A 19,439-nucleotide genomic window follows, 5' to 3' on the forward strand; every position below is an offset into this window, starting at 1 on the left:
TTGCTTCCTTCTTTTATTTGTACAGCTGATTGTCGCTCCTCATTCCACCACTGAAGTACCCGTGCAATTCTGTCCGTCTGCCCTTGGAAGAGGCAATCACAAGGCATCAATAACCTTCAAATGTTCACAGGTATGATACTATGTTTGCTGCCCACAACACTTGCAATTCAGATTAGATAATATTTTTAACAGACATGTAAGTAAGTTTTTCAGTCTGTAGGTCAAGTTAAAATTTAATGGGTGGATACATAATGAAAGAGCAAATGCAAAGATGTTCAAAAGTTATAATTTGTTTTAATCTCAGTTTTACACAGAAATTATTCTATTTACAGTATTGAAATGTGGCATAATGGCCTAGGAGCTAGAATAAGTGATGAATAATTTTAGCTTTCCTGGTAATTAGTTCTGCTGTTTTTAACACCAGAAGACCAACACTTCTTAGCATTGTCACCTCTGAACTTAAATTTCTTGATGTTTCCCAACCCCAAACAAAATTAAATTCTTTCATTTTTTATCTGATCTGAATTTTGGAAGGTCACACACTTGAAAAAGTGAATTCTTCCTTTCAGTTTGTTTGAAAATGTTTTTTACTTTGAGGATCTTAGAATTGTTGACATTTTTTTCTCTGTGAATTTTGCTAATTTTCAATGAGAGACAAGTAAATAAAGAAACATGAGTCATGAACACGACCTACTAGCTTATTAAAAATTACAACTGGAAACAAAAAAAAAACCCTGATAATATGATGTAAATGATAATATTTCATCATATGAGCTGTGGGTGAATGAAGCATTTGCTTTCCATGCAATTTCCTTTCTGTATTCTTTTTGGACTTTCAGATATCCTAATAGACTGCTGACCTGTGAATTACTCCAGTTAAGTGGTACCAGGAGTTTTCAGTAGTGTTTTAAGTAATACTGCAAAAGCAATTATTCTTTTATATGAAGAAAACAAATAGTGACGGAAGTGATGTGGCATTTTTTTTCCTGATAAAGTATGTGAACAGACAAGTTATCTGTAGGTGGTGGTAGCACAGCATTTATTTTCAGTATCTCTCTTCTTAAATATTTATTAAGGATAAAAACAAGGAGACAGCAATTCTCATATGAATAGTATATATCCAAGGCTAGTTCAAGAGGACGGAATGTCCTTATCTTGTCTGGATCCTAATGGTACACAGAAATCTTGTCTATATTTTAGAAAAGAAAAAAGAAATTCTTCACCAAATACAGAAGCAATAAAACAATACAACAATTCATTTAAACCTTTCAGGAACAAATTGAGCCCTGCCACCTGAGTCTTGTTATCCAATGCATCTCCTTTCAAGTAATGGCAAATCTCCAAGTTTTTATTTGCAGTGAACTTTAGTCACTATCTTATCCTTCTAGCTGCTTTGTCCAGACCCCTTTAACTCTTACAATATATTGGTATAACCTTTGTAATTTCTTAGTGCTCTTTTTATGCCTCAATATTTGAATTTTGTAAATTTTAATTCATTTTCACTGCTACAGTCCTTACTAAATTAATCCCAGACTATTTTACTTTGCTAATTTTTATTCTGATAGCTGACAGTGAATATTTGCACAGACATAACTACCCTTTTTAATGAAGACTTGAAGAATGTTTTTCATCAGTGGTGGATGCCTCAAACAACATTTAATGTAACCTCCCCACCCCGACATTGATTTCCCTCCCTTGATTTCTCTGATTAAATATATCTGAATGGACACTTAAGCCATCTGATAGCTGAATAGCTGACTAATCTAAAATTAGTTAATGACAGTACTTATAGGATAAGCCTTAACTATTTCTGATTGTGCTTCTTTGCTGAACTGACCTGTTTCATTTGTTTCTGGTTTGAAACTGTATGAAGAGCTCTTCACAAAGTGAATCTGAGTTTAGCTCTAATCATTGTGAAAATCTGAAATTAAGTTTGTTGGGACAGCACAATGGAAGGGTCAGCTTGAACATAACCCACACCCAGAGTTCTAACATATCTATATTATCCTATTCTTTTACCACATTGCTAGCATGCAGGTGTAATGTAGAGCATTTAACAGTAGTAAGTAATATTAGAGAGAAACTGAGCACAATATTAGACCCCATCTTGTATTATTTGCCTTAGGATTCTGTTCTTTTTAATCTTTTTTCCTCTTGATTTCTTGCACTAAGCATACATGATCTTGAGCTCCATCATAAAGTGGGTTAGTGAGGAACAGTAGCTGCAGGTCAGGCAAGGCAGGCCCGTCCTATAATCTGTATAATTTCTTGTTGTCTTGTTTTATTTTCCAGACTGACCGCTAATTTTGTTTGGCTCCTTCTTTAGTTGCTCAGTTTGACAACGTTTAAGTGTGTGGTTTTAAAGGTTTGTAGACCATGATCCTGAGCTTTCAGCAGTAAAGCTCAAACTTGATCTTTTTTGTGCAGGTTACCTGCACAAAATATGATCATGTGCACTCCTTCCCACCCTGTACTGTACCTCAATATAAAATTACTTGCTATGAACAAGTGGTTCACACAAATTTATAGTGGGCCTGGAAAGCATTGGTAGACTAATATGGCCTCACAACTTCTGTAATAAGAGTTTTGCAAAAAAATTTTTTGTAAGCAAGCACAAAGTATTAATAGCAAGCCAGTGTAGACCACTATTAGCCTGACACATCCAGCTTTCTGAAAACATGGTCTTCTGGCATGCTCATGCCTGTGTTCCAGTCCTTCAAAATAAGCCTGCAAAGTGTGCTCAGCCTTTTGTTTACATTTAACTTCTTGAAGGCGATCTGGTAAGGAAGAACACGAGTCAGAAACACAAATGCTATGGCACGGTGGCTTGGGAACTGTTGGGCAGTTTCTTGTTGACTATGAACAAGAAAGGGGCTTCGCCAAAGAGTTAGTCCTGTGTTGCTTCAAAATCTGTATAGCAGACCTTCCCGTCAGAATCTGACTAGTGAGTGGTGCTAGCTTCCTGCTCATGAATCTGTAACCATAAACAACCTATAGGTCATGTTTAAGTCAACAATAACAAAATAAAATGTAATTTTAAACGGAGGTAGTTTTAAATTCTTATTAGTCTGGGTAATGTACAAGTCCCTGCAAACCAGGTGATGGAGATCACTGTCTAAATCCTAAACAAAACAGAGGCTCTATTTTTATATTCTGACTTTTAGTATTGGGTAGTCTCTACATCAGTATATAAACAGTTCTTCCTCTTTTTTTTTTTTTTTTAATTAAAATTCTTTAGCCTTGGATGACTTGTACCAAAAAATTTCCTTCAGGAAGATTAAAATGTCTTTTTTCTTGTTGGATTGAATGTTTCTCTATAAAATTATAATAAAGGCATGCAATTTTGCTGTCCAAAGCTATTTTCTGAAGACATACGATGTGCCATTTTATTTATCCCTGTTTATGCTGAGAAGTCTCAATCCATTAGTCACTTTTTACTGTAAGCATTTCCAGATTTGTTGTTAGATTTTTGAACCCTGTCTATCGCAGATTTTCCTTAATTTTTTCAGACAGGCTATGCAGAAGTAAATACAATATTTCAGATAATTAAAATAGTGTTTTGATTTTATTTATTATTTTCTATTCTCTTTGTGATGCATACCTTTTTGAGTGATAATGAACAAAACAGATCAAAGGGTCACTTTGAACAGTTTGTAATACGCCTCAGATTTTAGTCTATGTTGTTATTATTTGAAGGCAGCAACATGAATGTACAAATTAAACATTTTCCTTAAAATAACAGTAGTAACTTTATATTTACCATTCGCTTTTGCTGCTCATTCACCTTTAAAGATTCCATAATAAGTGACATTATTAACATCACTGTTTATAACCTTAAAAGTGTAAGTGTGGGGCAGGCAACTCTTTACTGTCATGCTGAAAAAAATGATGAAAATTAACATATCAATTTAATTATATTTTCATTTTTTCCTGCTCTGTGGTGTTACTCTATATCTACTAGGTCTTTCCAATATTCTCGATTGTTCTGTACATAGTGGTTAATGTTCTTCATTATCTTTAGAGTAATAATTTTAGCTTTTTGTGTGATTTTACTGCTGTCCCATCAAAGAATTATTTTCCTTCTTCCTTTGGCTTCTGAAGAGAACTTCTCACTTCAGCTGCTTTCAGGTTCTAATATGCGTGCTTTGAATTGCCCTCTTGCAACCATCTACATCTTTCCATTCACTACACTGGAAACTCTGAGTAGCTACATGGAAGTTAAATACTCCATGCTCAGAGTAGCACAGAAATTAAGAGGAGATGTGAACATCTCCCAGACTGGAACTATTGATTTCCAGATAGCAATACTTAGAATAACAAAACAGCTTGAGGGAAGAAGAAAGAAAGAAAGAAAGAAAGAAAGGAAGCATTAAACAGCAGTTCACTTAAACAGAAGAGAGGCATAGAACACTAGAAGAAAGAAGTAGGCAAAATGCCTTAAAATGGACAGATCTGACTCATCAAATAATAAATAATGACACGTTTCATCTACAGCTCAAAGAGTGGATATTTTACCTTTCGGGGACTGGTCTTCCTCCTCAGCTGATGGAACCAACCAGCATAAGTGCATGCATTGGCCAGCGTTCTTCTGTCATCATATCCTTCAAAAATCCAACTCCTGAAAACGTGGTGGTAGATGTCGTGCTGACAGGTACAGGGGTTTTGATTTTTTGGGGTGGGGGGAGGCGCTTAAGCTCCTTGGGTTGCATCAAAAGTGTGAGTGGGATATGATTACATTTGCCTCATTCCATTTCCTGGCAAAAGAGATGTTGTGTATCATTCACGTCCGGCCTGAAAAGCTATGTAGAGCGTGCTGTGGGAGCTAAGAAATAACACAAACTTTAACAACTGTTCAGTAGACCTCTTAGGTCATACAACCTCATGTATACATGCAGCTGGTTGTTGGCTGTGGACTGCACTGTAGCATTTAGGCAATAGGAGACTCCTGGGGCGTGTTTTGGGAGGTGTATGTCTAAGCCAAATAGCTAATGTTTTGTTTTGGTTTTATTCCTCAGTTATTTTCCAAAATATTTTATATTATTTTGTTAGATTCTAGATAGCTAAAGGAGTTAGTAAGGGCAAAACATTTGAGTTTTTTTCTGATTGACCTTCCAAGCAAGTATGTTTCAGCAATATTTTCAAACATACTTTAAACAATAATATAAGATCCAGAATTATCAAAGATCACCAAGTCACTGTTAATACTGAGATTTCACAAATGCTGTAGAACTCAAGTTTGGAGTCCCAGATTCTCCTTGGTGACTGAAATTTACTCAGTGAAAGAGTAAATTTCACTCTGAGTGAAGCAGAGAGCTTTAGAAGGTTCTCTGAATCTCGACCTAGTCCAACATAACATGTAACATCAGAAAACAGGTGCCAAAGCATTTCCTGGCCTCTACATATGACAAAAATTGAAGATAAACCTTCCAGTGGCCCCTGACACAGACCCCATGGATGGGGAAACATAAGAGAATAGCAAAATCAAATCTGTGCAAAGGTTAAGCCAGATTTTGACACTCACACTATGATTTGGGGCACATAGAATAAGTGAAGAAATGTGACTTTTAAAAAATTTAGGTTCATGTTTATTTGTTGCATTGAACTCATGCTTTTTAATTACATCTTCTGAGATATGAATTAGAAATACAGAAATACAGCTTTGGCTGCATATACAGTTAATATATGGGGGATTTTGGAGATTCTTTCTCCTAAATGGTGCCTGGTCAAAAGCATTTTGGTCTCATGACTGAGACTATATAGACTGAGTTCTATACTTTTGCTGACCAAGTTTTTTGGCAAAATTTAGTGCAGTTTCCCATGTCTAACTGCTAAAATATTTTCATTCACGACTGTCACAAAATAGAGTTCTGATTGTAAATCATCAGACCACTTCTGAGTTTCTTGATGTCGATGTTCTCTTCTGGACAACAGTGAAGGAAGCAACAGCATGCAGTGGATCCACTGTTTACAGGCTAAGTAAATCATGGCTAGGATCTCAGGGTCAGTGCCAGAGTTTACCTGCTGAGCAGGGGACCTGACAGAGAGAGGACAGAGTCGAGTCGTGTCCAGCTTTCTACTTATCTGGCATCTAGGCACCTTTAAGTGACAAGGAGCATTGCAGACTGGGTCTGCACACAGTAAAAGGGCAGTTGATGCAGCAGTTGGCATTTAGTGCACATACAGAAGGCTCAAAAGTGCTGCTCATAGTAGAAAGATGCGTAAATGTTGACAATGCACCACAGGAGCCACTCTCCGGGATAGTGCAATCATCTGTAATCCAAATGGAAGTCTTGAGGGTGGATGCTGCAACCCTGGTCTTAGGCAGTTGGGAGTTCTCGAGGTTTCTTCCTGGCACTGCGCTACGAATGGCAATGACCTCACCAGTTAAACATGTGCTTTGGTAGACTTCCTGTGGCGCCAGATGCAGGAGCTTTATTGTGTCAAGGTTAATAAACAAGAGGTTGACAGGATCTTTGCAGAGACCCTGCAGAAACAAGAGCCAAACCCTTCAAGGCTGAAAAGTTTGGTGTGACCAAAAGAAGACAGAAGCATCAAGAAGACAGAGTCCCAGCAATGGGGAAGTCTCCATTTCCATCTGCAGCTGTTCCTTTAAAGAGTATGTTCAGAAGAAGGGGAAAAATAGTTCCACTGGGGGGGGAAGAGTCTGGGCTGAGCATCTCGGATCTTCACATTAGAACCAGCACTATTAAACAGGAAGCAATGAGTGCTAGTGGTTGAAGTTTTCTTTCTCCATGGGACAAAGGCTGCCAATTTCCAAAACAATATATCATCCCAGGAATTTTGCTGCTTTCCTGGAGCTCAAATCTGAGATGGTGCAGAAAAGATTGCCAAGGTTTATCTGACCTTGCAGTTACTATATCTTGCTGTTCATTCATATAGCGAATATGTGGATCTATACTCCCTGCACAGCCAAGGAAACATTGAACAAATTGAAGAGGACTAGAAGGTTCTGTGGGCATTCTTTCCTCAAATATTTGTGCACACATTTGCACAGAGCTTAGGCAGCAAACAGGAAAACCAGGAAGAACAACAATTCTAGGACAGTTGCAAGGCTGCAATGTGATCACAGTCATGAAGGCAGTCCAGTGACAGTGTGCACAATTGGAGCATGGCTCTGGATGGGTGCAGGGATCCTCTTTAGAAAGGATAGAGAAGACAAATTTGGTCACTTGTATGGCTTAGACTACCGTGACCATAAAATGATTCAGCTTATTCAAGTCTGTACACTAAAGTACAGAAAAGTACTCAGAGCTGGATGAATTTTGCAGAAAATTTATTAACAGTTCAGGAGTGAATCGTCTGATTTCTTAGGAAGACAGAATTTCAGCAGAAGACCCACTTAGCGATGCAGGGACTTTCTCAGTGAACTAACATACAAAAATTAAGCATACGCTGCTGTGGATCCGGTGCAACAGATGTGGACTGAAAAACCAGATCTTACATGTGACGCTAAGAATTTATTAACAGTCTGATCAAAATCTTGGGTCTAATCAAAATACAGGTGATGAGATAATATCAGTCCAACTACAATGACTCTAGGTGTGTGTCATTGGGAGCAAGAAGAACAGGCTGCTCCACAAAACAAAGTAAGACAGAAGCCAAAGGTGACAGCAAGACTGGCAGAGGCCTTTCAAACAAGAGCTGCAATCCACAGTATCCAAACAAGAAGAACATAGCAGGTCTGGTGGCAGTAACCAATTTCAGCCAACAGTCTAGTGACTAACAGCCAAGTCCACAGTGAGAAGGTGAATCCGTGATCAAGCCGGGAAATCAAGTAGGCTAGGCGTGGCATGGTGTATGGCCAGAGACAGCATACCTAGGACATAGCTTGGGCAAGGACCAACAACAGGAGCCTGAGTTTAAATGCAACTCAAGCCAGTGGGTGGAGGCCCCAGATGCTACTCACTCACAACTTAGCTGTTTTCACGGAAGTCTGATAGGAGGTTATACAGCTGCACTGGACCAGAGCAGATCTTGAAGACAGGCAGCTAGGGCCTTGTGTGTGGAGAAGAGGTTACAGAGAATTTCAGAGAAGGATGGTTATTGGCTGGACAGATAAATTAGCATACGGTGCTGAACTCAGGGCCTTGACCACTAATACTTTTATTCCAAATTATCCAATTAGTACTAATTGGATATACACAAATATCTGAAACACACAAATCTTCTCTTATCTACCTTGTATTTCTTCACAATTATCAGAGAGTCATCAACATCCTAGGTTCTTCATTGGGAAGGAAACGTTGATAAAATGCCAGTTTCTTCCTTCCTAGTCTTGGATCTGCTTGGTGTTATTTTTGTATGTTTCCAAAAGGGTCTGTTGCTACACTTGGGGTTTAGTTCCACAATGACCCCTTTGTTTTGTTAGGTCTTTACCATATATTGTATGATTTCTTTAGGGTAATACCACAAAAATATACATCACTAAACTGAGGCTGAAAAACAAATAAGGCTACAGTTGGCACTTTGGCTATGTGCTGTTACAGCAAACATTGAACTGAACTATTGGTCTCAAATGATAGTGATCAACATCTTGACAGTCAGCTGCTGGCTGGTAATGAGTGTGGTAGCCCAGGCGACAGCACTGGGGCCCATGGTATTCAAGACCTTTATTAACGACATGGATGATGACAGAGAGTGCAATGTAAATTAGGGGAAGTGGCTGACATGATGAATGGTAGCTTCAGTCCAGAGGTACCTCGATAAACTGTTGGTATACCTCTTTTTTGAATTGCTCTTGTTCGTCAACTCATCATCCCTGAAGAAGCTGAAGATACAGTAAACTTTTACGTGCAATTTTCCTGCTAAATTGCTAAACCTTTGTGTTTTCTCCTATCATTCCATCTACCCTTTGTGCTTATCTTAGCTCAGACACGTATAGAAGCACTGTGAATTACTAGCTGTGCAACCCACCCTATTTGACCAGGAAGTCACTGATTATATAATCTCTTGAAGAGTATTACATGTGAGGTATGAAGGTTCCCATTGCACCTCATGGAGTGCATGGAGTAGCATGCTTTCTTCTAGCATAAAGTGCAAGCTGGTATTCTGATTTGTACAACAACAAGAGCAATTATGAGAAGCAAACTGCTTGGCTCGTTGAGCATAAATCCCTTAGTGGCGGACAGCACAGTTTAATACTCTAATACTACTAAGTATTTTTTGTAAAAAAGTTAATCTAATCTGCTATTCACAAAATAATGGAAAAGAACAATCAAACTTATCCACAATGCAATTTCATCAGAAATTATTTACAGAGCTTAAATATTGATACTAAAACCTAATGAATTGTGATGTTCTGAGAAATATTAGCAGAACCTGCATTGTTTAAGTATTTTAGGGAAAACATATTCATCTTTTAACTATAGAGCATTAACTTGTCCCAGGGAGATTTTCAGTAATAGAGACAGTGCAGAGGCAGCTGGCTTAGACAGTGAAAGACTGATGTTGGTTTTTATGCATCAGAAGTTTTCAGTTTTCATTTTTCTTTACACATCAGTGCACCTGACATGATGATGATCTAATGTGTCTGTGATCTGTGGAATTATGAAAAGTTTTCTTTGAAAAAATAAATTTGTACTGTGATCTTTATGGAAGTAAAACTATCCTTGTCCTTTAAAAGTTGTCTTGAATTTGTTAAGAGCTTAATATGTAATGTTAATTTTCTAATTCAGCTGCTGCTGCTGACCTGTAAATAACGTTTGCTTGTTTTTAATCACAATAAGATAGTTGAGTTATGCATTCAAGCTGTCTCTCAATGTGGTTGTGCCTGCCATGATTTGCTCTCTGTAGGAATATTTACTGTAATTCCTATTTCCTTCTTTCCAGAGGAAGAGAAATCTAGTCTTATAAGCAAAGTCATGGATGCACAAGTTCAGCTTAGTATTTCTGGCCCTTACATATCTTGGAAAATAATTTTCATAATGGCCTATATATTTAGTTGAACTTTCATGTTCTCAAGACATAGTTTACCTGGAAAGGAAGCAAACAGTATTTTAATATACTAACTCGATATTATATATACAATAGCAATACAGATATGTTAGTCCAGTGTACAGTAAAAGCTAATTGACTTGGTTTTTTTCAACATTAAGAATGAATTTGCCATCCCACAAGACTAATTAGTCTGGTGAGAAAGTTATCCTAGTATGAATACATTACTTCTAGTACACTTTCTTTCCTACCAAGAACTGAATTTTGGTAGTTCTGAACTTGCTTTTCCACAAATTTACCTTTTTTTTTTTTTCCTCCTGTTTATTTTGCTTGTATCAGTTTGTTAATGAGACATCCAAAACTGAACTTTATTTCAAGACCATTTACACTGTTAAGTTATGGAGAAAACCGTATCTCTTACCCATGTTGTGATGATCTACACTTTATTTTAATGTGTTTTGATCTGAAGAGCCTATTTTTGCCCTAGGATCTCTCATAGCAGTGTAAGAACACACTTGGGAATGTACAAGCTAATTAGGAATGACAGTAGTATTACTTCAGACATAACAATAGTAACCTTCCATCTGAATAAGTTAAACACAAACATTTTAGGCTGAAATAGAAAGTACTCTTAATTTATTCCTTAAAGAGTGACAGTCTAGTCATTCTTAAAACCTGTTTTTTCATGAAAAATATTAATCTGAAGAGTAGAAATGACCCTCTCAGCAGGTAACTCAAATTCACAGAAGTTTTTGAATCCATCTCTGAGAACAGCACTTAAAACTGTAGGTTTAGAAATATAAGACCCAAGCTACTACCATTTTGAAACCTCTTAGCTGATATTTTAGCATTAAAGCAAGTTACGGGAATGCCTTCCTTTATTTAATCTTTCGATAGGCTCATCATGCTCATTGCTGGTGTTATTGGAGGCCAGAGAGAGGGAGGAATGGGGAAATTGACAGTAGCAAGTCAGAAGGCAGAATGAATTGTTTGATTGATCTTGATCTTTACAAATTGTGTTTCAGACCATGTGCCGCTCCTTAAGAGAATTAAAAGTGGCAACAATGAAAACAGGGCATCTCAATTAAAGTGTACAAGCAATAAACATCAACATTTATAGATTTACTTAATACTTTAAAGAAGATTACAGAAATTATCTGTATCTTGTTTTCAAGTAACATTCCATAGGCAGTTTCTGCCCTAGATAGATGTGAAATTATGTTTAGAATTGCACAGTTCAGGAAATAAAATAGAAATAATTTGGGAACTGTCGTATCTGGACCATTTCTGAAGCTGTCATTTGCATTTCTGAAGCTTTGTCAAACCCAAGAGCATTATTCCTCAGAAACGTTTCTTTCTGAGAATTTTGACTGATATTTTAGCACAAACAGTCCTTTATTTTGGATAATTATAGAGCAAGTAAAACTACCTACCATCTGATAATTTGTGATGAAGGGTTGAATCTTGGACCTCCTAAAACTTGGTGTTTTCTTACCGAATTTAATAGCAATAAGTTTTCTTCCTAGGATTTAGATACATATCTGTGGCTTAAATCTGCAGCTGTTATTCACATAAGCATTCATAGCTACGTTAAGAATATTCATGGGAGTAATGTTTATTTGATAGCAGGTAATTTTCCCCAATATGAGCCAATGGTCAGAGTTAAGTATGCAAACTCTTGTTACAGATGGTTTAGCGACCATTTGTACTAGTTCAGCTGGTTCAAGTTGAATGTTACTGTTCTTCTGTAAATACCACTATATAAGTTTTCTACCAAGACTGTATGGAAGCAGCTAAACTGATATAAATAATTGATACTACTGAAATGTCCATCATAAACCAAACCCCATAGCGTTCACCTGTATAAGAATTGTCCCTAAGTATTAGTGGTTCATTAAGACCGATAATGCTTTATTTTGGTTGAAATGCATAATTTAATTTCATTATTTCAATGGGCCAAATGTGTTTTGAAGTTTCAGGAGAAAGATGCAACTGTTTTTAGAGGATATTCACTTCAAAGTTTAAAGGACCATGATCAAATAAAAGATTAACGCTACAGTGGTAGTTAGGAATCGGATAAAGGAAGTAAATTGGTTCCTCTCTGGAATCCAGTGTTATCTGCGTTATCAAAACTAATATCTGTGACAGTGTATAAGACTGCTTTTGGTAAGGGTGTTGCACAGTCATATTAAAATAGCTGTCTCATATTGTTGATTATTAAAAGCTACCTTATTTCCACGATAAGGTTCATGCACAGTAACTTGGCCATGTCTTTTTCCATACAAAGATTTCCATACTAGGATTGCCACTTTTTAAATGTGCATTGCGAAATGTTTTCAGACTGCTTTCTCTGACTTTATTATGTTAACTGAACTAAATACTCAAAGGCAAGTCTGCTGCTAACAGTTATTTTTCTTTCAGGCAAAATATATTGGACATAAGTATTATTGCATATATTTAAGTCAGCGTTAGAATGAAGTAATAGAAATGTGAAGAAATCTGTTATTTTCAAATCAGTTTTGAATGTAGATAATCAGTTTAGAATAAAAATGCTAACATCACATTGTGCTGATTTTGGCATAATTCAAACTGTGATGTTAGCTACCAATTAAAAAAATAATGTGCAATATATAAGTGCACTTCTGAACTGATAAATGCATTCTTGAAATATCATGAAGCATACCTAGTGCTTTTAATTTTATACAGTGAAATTATTTTTCAGAGAAAAAAAAAAGATTTCCAGAGATTAGTTAGCTAGTTCTGTGAAAATTACTTTTTAGCTGAATATGTAGATGGATATAAAGAAAAAATAAATAACAGATATTTTAAACGTTGGAAAAATCTTCTAGTAGGGAAATTTACAGTATTCAGCTTGTTTGCATCACAGTCAAAAAAACAGAAAAGAATTCCTTCAGAATAATTAGCATTATAGGGAAAGCTTTCACAATAGCCTCGTTTCTGCCATTGGAGCATCTCAGGTCAAGAAAAATGGCAATATAGTTGCTTTATTGATATATGTGTAGGCTTTTCTTATGCACCCATCTTTTAATATTTGGAAAGGGCCCTTCAATTCTTTAAGTATTTCCCTATAGATTACAGATTTAATTTTAAACCTCCAAGCTGGTTTCCAAAACCTGAAACTTTGTTCTTGAGGTGAAATAATTTTAAGGCTGTTTCTCTTCTCGCAAGAAGCAAGAAGTTTGGTATTTCCAGGAGAGCTTTTCTTTGCCTTCCTAAACATCTTTGCTCATTGTTCTGTTCCTTAAAGCTATTTTAACTTTGTTCCATAACCCCAAATGACAGTCTTCCGCTGGCTGTTTGATGCATTCCTGTGTATCATATCTTCCTGTCAGCAGTTCATCATTCAGTGAAACTACCCTTTAATATGACATATTATTCAGGTATAGTCTATCTATTGGGCTCAGATTCTTGGAGTTAATTGTTAGATATATTTCCTACAAGGCATTTCCTGCAAGTGTAAATTCTTTTAGCAAGATACCTTTGGCCGCTTGAACAGCTCCAAAACCCATTTATAAAATTGGACTTCAAACCAGTGTTTCCCAATTAATTTTTCATTTATCCACAACATTGACAGTAATCAGTGAAAACAATCAAAATAATGTCTAAATCCTCTGTCCCTATGAAGTAATCTATTAGTTCATCTGGTAACTTGTCATCAAGAAAGCAATTCTTGTCTGCTACTGTTGCAGTACTGCTGGTCCTGAACCCATTTCTCTCAAGCTTTCTCTTAAATGTTTCATATCACCATGGGCTTTCTTGTCCATTTGATTTTTTTACCTAAAAGCCAATTTCTTTTGTAATCTCTAGATATTAGTTAACTGAAAACATTTTAAACTTTGGGTTTTCTTGATGGTTATTTTATTTATTTTATAAATAAATTTATTTTATATTTATTTATGTTATTTTATTTTAATTTTATTTAAGAAGATCTCCATATTATATCTATACTTTTCTTCATCACAATGAGGAAAATGCTGAGAGAACCTTTAAGCAAAGGGAAAAAAAAAAGGCCCATGCACTCCCATTTGAGAATGCATTTTTTTAAAACCTCTGTCTATGAAGCTGTTTTATTAGGGAAATTGTTCAATTAATTTTGACTTTTAAATGAGTTTTCCTGAATGATTTTTTAAATTTTTTTTTAGATCAGGAGCAGTCCAGTTGTCATCTCAGTGCATCTGTCCTGTCCATGCCCACCAGTAAGGAATCTGTCTTCCATCTTCTGCTTAAAGAACCCCGAGGTATGTAATTTCTTGAGTTCTACTTTGAGTTTTTTACAAGATGTGGTCTTTTGTGGATCCTGAAATCAAGAGTGTGTATAAAATTCGGTGTTTTGATGAGTGCAACTCATCAGTTGATGTGTTGAATCTGGCTCCTTGTGGAAACAAGAATTGGCCCCATGTCAATGAAGTTTGTTTGTTTTACTTAAAATAAATAAGTAAGTAAGTAAGTAATAATCAGAGGTGCATCCAGTAAAGTTCCTCTGAAGTGTGTATTGTTCATTTTTTGTCAGTTATTTTTTCCTCACCCCTGCAATGATTTTCTTGGACTTTTGACATATGATTTCTTTTATAAATAATGTCTTACCATCAAAGCACAAATGTCATGTGTGATGTCAAAGTGGTGATTAGGTGTAAAAGAAACAAGAGGGATGCAACCTGACCTCATAATAGGTGCTACAAGTATGATATAAAAAGGGGAGAATGAGCCCATGTAGTAATGCAGTCTTGATGTATTCCTAGGAAAGGCTTTGAATTAAGAGATTAAATCCAAATAAATATAGTTGTATTTTAGGACTGTCAAGATGAGCAACACCACTATAAAAATGTTTATGAAATACTAGGTAGAAAAGCATCAATTGTTAAAATTCTTAATTAAATTTAAATTGAAGGCTTCTTAAAAGTTTTTTTTTTTTATTGAGAAATTGTATGTTTTTGTAATAAGTGCAAATGAATAAACTTGAAAAGTAATCTTTTAAATATATTTAAACTATTACCAAAACTTATTTTCTCAATTTATCCTGCAACAAGTCACAGTTTCCTAAAACTTGAAGTACCAGAAAGCAAAAACATGTAGTTGCTAAGAAATTTCTTTTTAAAATAAAATTTTCCTAGTTTGAAGGATCAGTTCAGGAGAAAAGGAACAGGTAAGAAATTCAAAAAATAAATGAGTTAAGCAGTTATAAGTGCTTTTACTTTTTACAGAATTAACAGAAAACAAAAAACAAAAAGGAAATAGACTTCACAATTATTTGGTTCTAGATATGCTTATCTTTCTCTTCAGACTTGCCAGTCCTTTCAACTGTTTTTTTTTCTAAAATTGTTTTTCTGTTGCAAATTATTATTTTCTGTATTTTCATATGTTGTTCCTGATAATTTCAAATGTGACAATAAAATCTAGAAACTATAAACCTGAACTATCTGGAAAGAATTAAACTATTTGGTTTTATTTTTTGAATGAAATTTTACATGACATTGCTGATCACATCTGATCTGAGATAGGATAGGAGTGAATTGCTTATAGTGTTGTAATTTCACCAAAATTTATTTATGACTTGTATATGATAGCAATTGATTTATTCGATTTATCTAGTGTTATGGTAAAGCTTGGATTACCACAGAGTTAGCGTATTTTAATCATTACAAGTTATTCATTGCTGAAGTATAGGAAATAGGTAGATTTCTGTATTTACACAGAATATTTAAATATTTTTCCTAATAATTATTTCTATAGATTATTACTCAGATAGGCTTTCTAATTTCAAAACACACAGATAAATTATTCATATCTTAAATTATTCACCAAAGAAAATAATTGTCCTTGCTAGTATCCCACACAAATGTATGTGTGTCTGTTTCATGTTGATATAGATACCAGAACAAGCCATACCATTTTCCTTGAAGAAATGTTATCTATCTCAAATTAGTGACCTGAGTTAGAAAAATGAAATGAGAGTGACTTGTTTTTAATTTCATTAGAAAATTTGCCATATACTGTGATTTTCCTGAAGATGTACTTGCCACACCTTTATTTTGTAAAGGATGTTGCAGACCTCGGTGTTCCCAGCAAAGAACTGTTTTTTTATTCTCTCCTTGAAGCTTATTATGCCTCAACAATATTTCTGGGTGATACAGAATATCACCCAGAAGGGGTGAAGGATTTAGAAGAAAAAGAAGATATAAGAATTGATCTGGACGTCATATCATTTTCTATATGTACATTTTACACAGGCGTATATAAAAGTTGTAACTGTTGTCATGAGATTATATTTATTTTTTTCACAGAAGCAGTGAGGAACTGTCCAAAATAGTCTAATTCATGTATATAGCAAAACTGACAAGCAATCACTTGATAGAAATATTAGACCAGCAAAGCCATCTTTATAAATTGTACTTTCCATTACTTATTCTTTTATATTTTAAATATTTTCATGATGTAAATCTTTTGCTCTGAGGATTCTGCAGCCCAATCTCCCTTGTTGGGAGGCCATAAGACCGGTGAATGCACGCTTTTTTTTGCACCTGGTCTCACTCACAAGTCAAGGGCAGTGGAATCATGTTAAGAATCATTTTTATGGAAAGACTCTGTACTTCTTTTTCCCTACACTTAACAGTAGATGAAGTGTGGATTAGATGCAGGTGTTACTGCTTTACCATTGTTCCCTATAACGAAGAAAGAATACTTTGAAAACGTGTTGGAACCAAATATTCTGCTTGCTGGAATATGATTGCTGGATCATTTTATGAGAAACATTTATGCTTGTGGAAAAACTGTGCTTGCTGCTAATTAATTACTTGTTTTTTCCTCACTGACTCTAAAAACTGAAGGGAGAAATTCAGAAATAGTGAGATAGGCTGAGAATCTTGGAATCATTTTTACATCATACTCTTACAAAAAAGCCAAAATACTAGCCATGCTGTGAAATTGTTACTCATGGTAGACTACCCTTTTTTCCTGCCTTGGCTTCACAGCAGCAACATAAGTCTTCTGGACGGCCTGGTACTGTTTCCCAGTAACACAAACTGCATTACTTCAGCCGGTCCTAATACTGAAGCTGTGATCTCATTTTGCACTCAACCTCCAGTCATTGCATTTTAGGGCTTAGCTGATGTTCCAGGTGGTCAATAAGTGAATGAGTTGGTGTAGCATCAAACCAGAACAGTAAACGGGGCAGTTAGCTGAACCTAGTTTTTTAGATATCTCTCTCCAAATTTCAGTACAAGTTCTATACTTGGAAACTTCTATATTTTAAAGCTGTCATGTCACCTATCCCGTGTTCATCTCTTTTCCCTTTTTACTGAGATCTCTATGATTAGCTATTAAATTTTGCCTTCTAACTTTGCTTTAGTGTAAAATACATGTATTTATTAACTCTCCCAAGCACTTAGAAAGGAAAGATAAAATATATTTGATAAATGTTAGGGAAACATTTTCCAAAAAGCTGCCTGCTTTAGTGTTAAACCACTTTGATGGCAATCACATTTGAGACATTAAAATTCTGTGTATGCACTTTGGAAGCATGTTACTATTATAGTTTCATATTTTATTCAACAATATTTGAGAAAGCATTTTAGCATACTTTTTACATCATGTACAGTCCACTATGATTATGGATAATTTGGCTTTTAAACTAATTTCACCTAAGAAATGGCATAAATTTTCTTCAAGTCCTCAGGCTATTTCCCTAAAATGTTAGATTTCAAAACTTCATTCCTTTTCTATACTTACTTGCATCTGCTTTTTTCTTTCAGTAATTCTGCATGCACAATCTGTTTTTTCTTGTGATAGCTTTCAAAGACTGAAAAACAATGAAACTAACATACTTGATTTTCCTGGTTGTCTTAGTTCCTAGGAAGACTCTGTCTCTGTTTCTTTAATAATGTTTTCATTATCACAAAATGACTTGAAGAGCTAGAAAAAAAGAGCTGTGAGAAATAGTTCTCCATTCTAGCAACTATTTTGAAAAGTTGTTGGAAAATGTTAAGCTCTCTTTCCTCTTCCATGTTTTAACTGCATTCTGTGACCATGGTTTGGTCACTCACAACAAGCAAAAATAATTTTATGCTTTATAACTTACATCCGAGGTTGTTTCAGGAAGTAGTCAATATTCATCTAATGGATTCTGTAGGGAAGGGACAGTCAAGCAATAAAAAGACTGAACAACCAGGTACATACACAATACTATCTTATATTTATCTTCATAAGCAGTTATTAATAATGAAATTAACTGGAGAAGAAGGACACACACACACAGACCTCACTGCAAACTGAAATGAAATAAGTTAGGATAATTAGGAGATTCACTTAAAAAAAAGTGTTTTCCTTCTTTTCAGGGTATTAGATTCAACTTTCTTTCTTTTTGGCACACATTTTCACAAGGAAACTGAAGGAATTAGAGTTCCATTGAAATGCTGGAGGATTCAGGTGCCAGATTTCCTTTGAACTTCCTTAGTCTAAATATTTTCCTGTTTTATCTATTCAAGTCTTCCTTCTTTGTGATGAACTTTTGCTACTTTTCTTTAGTTTTGATTTTCTTTCATTAATGTTATTGCCTTCCCTGAATTTTTACCTTCTGAAACTATCAAGTTTCACTTTTCTGAGCAAAACTGTTCAACAGAGGTACTATTCACGTGAGTAGTTCATAAGCTGTGGTACATTAATTACTTGTGTTACACAAGGTTCATTCAGGAAGTATACAGCCTAGTATCAAGTCAGAAGCTGCTTCTGTCAGTGAGAGTGACCTCTAATGCCTATGGTGCAGATGCTAGTATATGGAAAAACAAAGTTCATGATTCTTGATTTAGATTTTCTTGAACATTTTCTAGACAGTGTAAATAACTTCTAGTCTGGATTTATTTGTGAGGAAGATTTTAAACTTGAATGTAGATAGACGACTTTCTTATTGTGTAGTGGCCACAATAAATAATACTGAATTTGAGCACCTAATTTAGGAAAACAATTTGAAAATTACGTAAAACTAGGTAGAACAGTTTGAATTGAACCTGGGCTGCTCAGAAACTTAGGACTGAGATTGTTGGTTTGAGTTTTCTCTTCCCCTGCTGGCCCTTTGACTGACCAAATAGCTCTACAACATGCTGTGTTGTGGGTACATTAACTGTTTCAAGACTGGGTACCATGTATGCAGAAGGCTTTGCAGGTAGGTGTCAGACATCTGTCTGACTCTTCATGTCTGGGACCATAGGACTGGTAGGTTGGTTTCATCATAGATAGAGAAGGAATGAGGTCAGAAAGGAATGAAGGCAAGGAGCAGGCAGGCAGTCTTCTGAAGACAACCGTCAGCGACTCCTGCTGGTACTGTTCCTTAAGCTGTGGGTACATTCAGCTTACAGGACTGCAACTCATCTTTTCTTTCTACTCTACTGTCTCACTTTCTTGGGAAAGGGCACAGTTTAGTAGATCAAGTTTTGCCTTTTATTGTCCCCATCTTTTACCCTGCTTCTTCTACT

General features: G+C 35.6%; 1 protein-coding gene across 1 annotated transcript in view; it reads left to right on the forward strand.

The window, feature by feature from the left end:
• Positions 1 to 19,439, forward strand: part of CFAP47 (cilia and flagella associated protein 47) — a 363,705-nt gene that overhangs the window by 276,608 nt on the left and 67,658 nt on the right. Inside the window, exons 55-57 of the mRNA XM_075174429.1 lie at positions 26 to 130; positions 4,495 to 4,651; positions 14,118 to 14,213. Coding sequence (XP_075030530.1) covers positions 26 to 130; positions 4,495 to 4,651; positions 14,118 to 14,213 — 358 coding nt within the window. The remainder of the gene's footprint in view (positions 1 to 25; positions 131 to 4,494; positions 4,652 to 14,117; positions 14,214 to 19,439) is intronic.

This window comes from Calonectris borealis, chromosome 1 (assembly GCF_964195595.1).
Source record: "Calonectris borealis chromosome 1, bCalBor7.hap1.2, whole genome shotgun sequence".
NCBI lineage: Eukaryota > Metazoa > Chordata > Aves > Procellariiformes > Procellariidae > Calonectris > Calonectris borealis.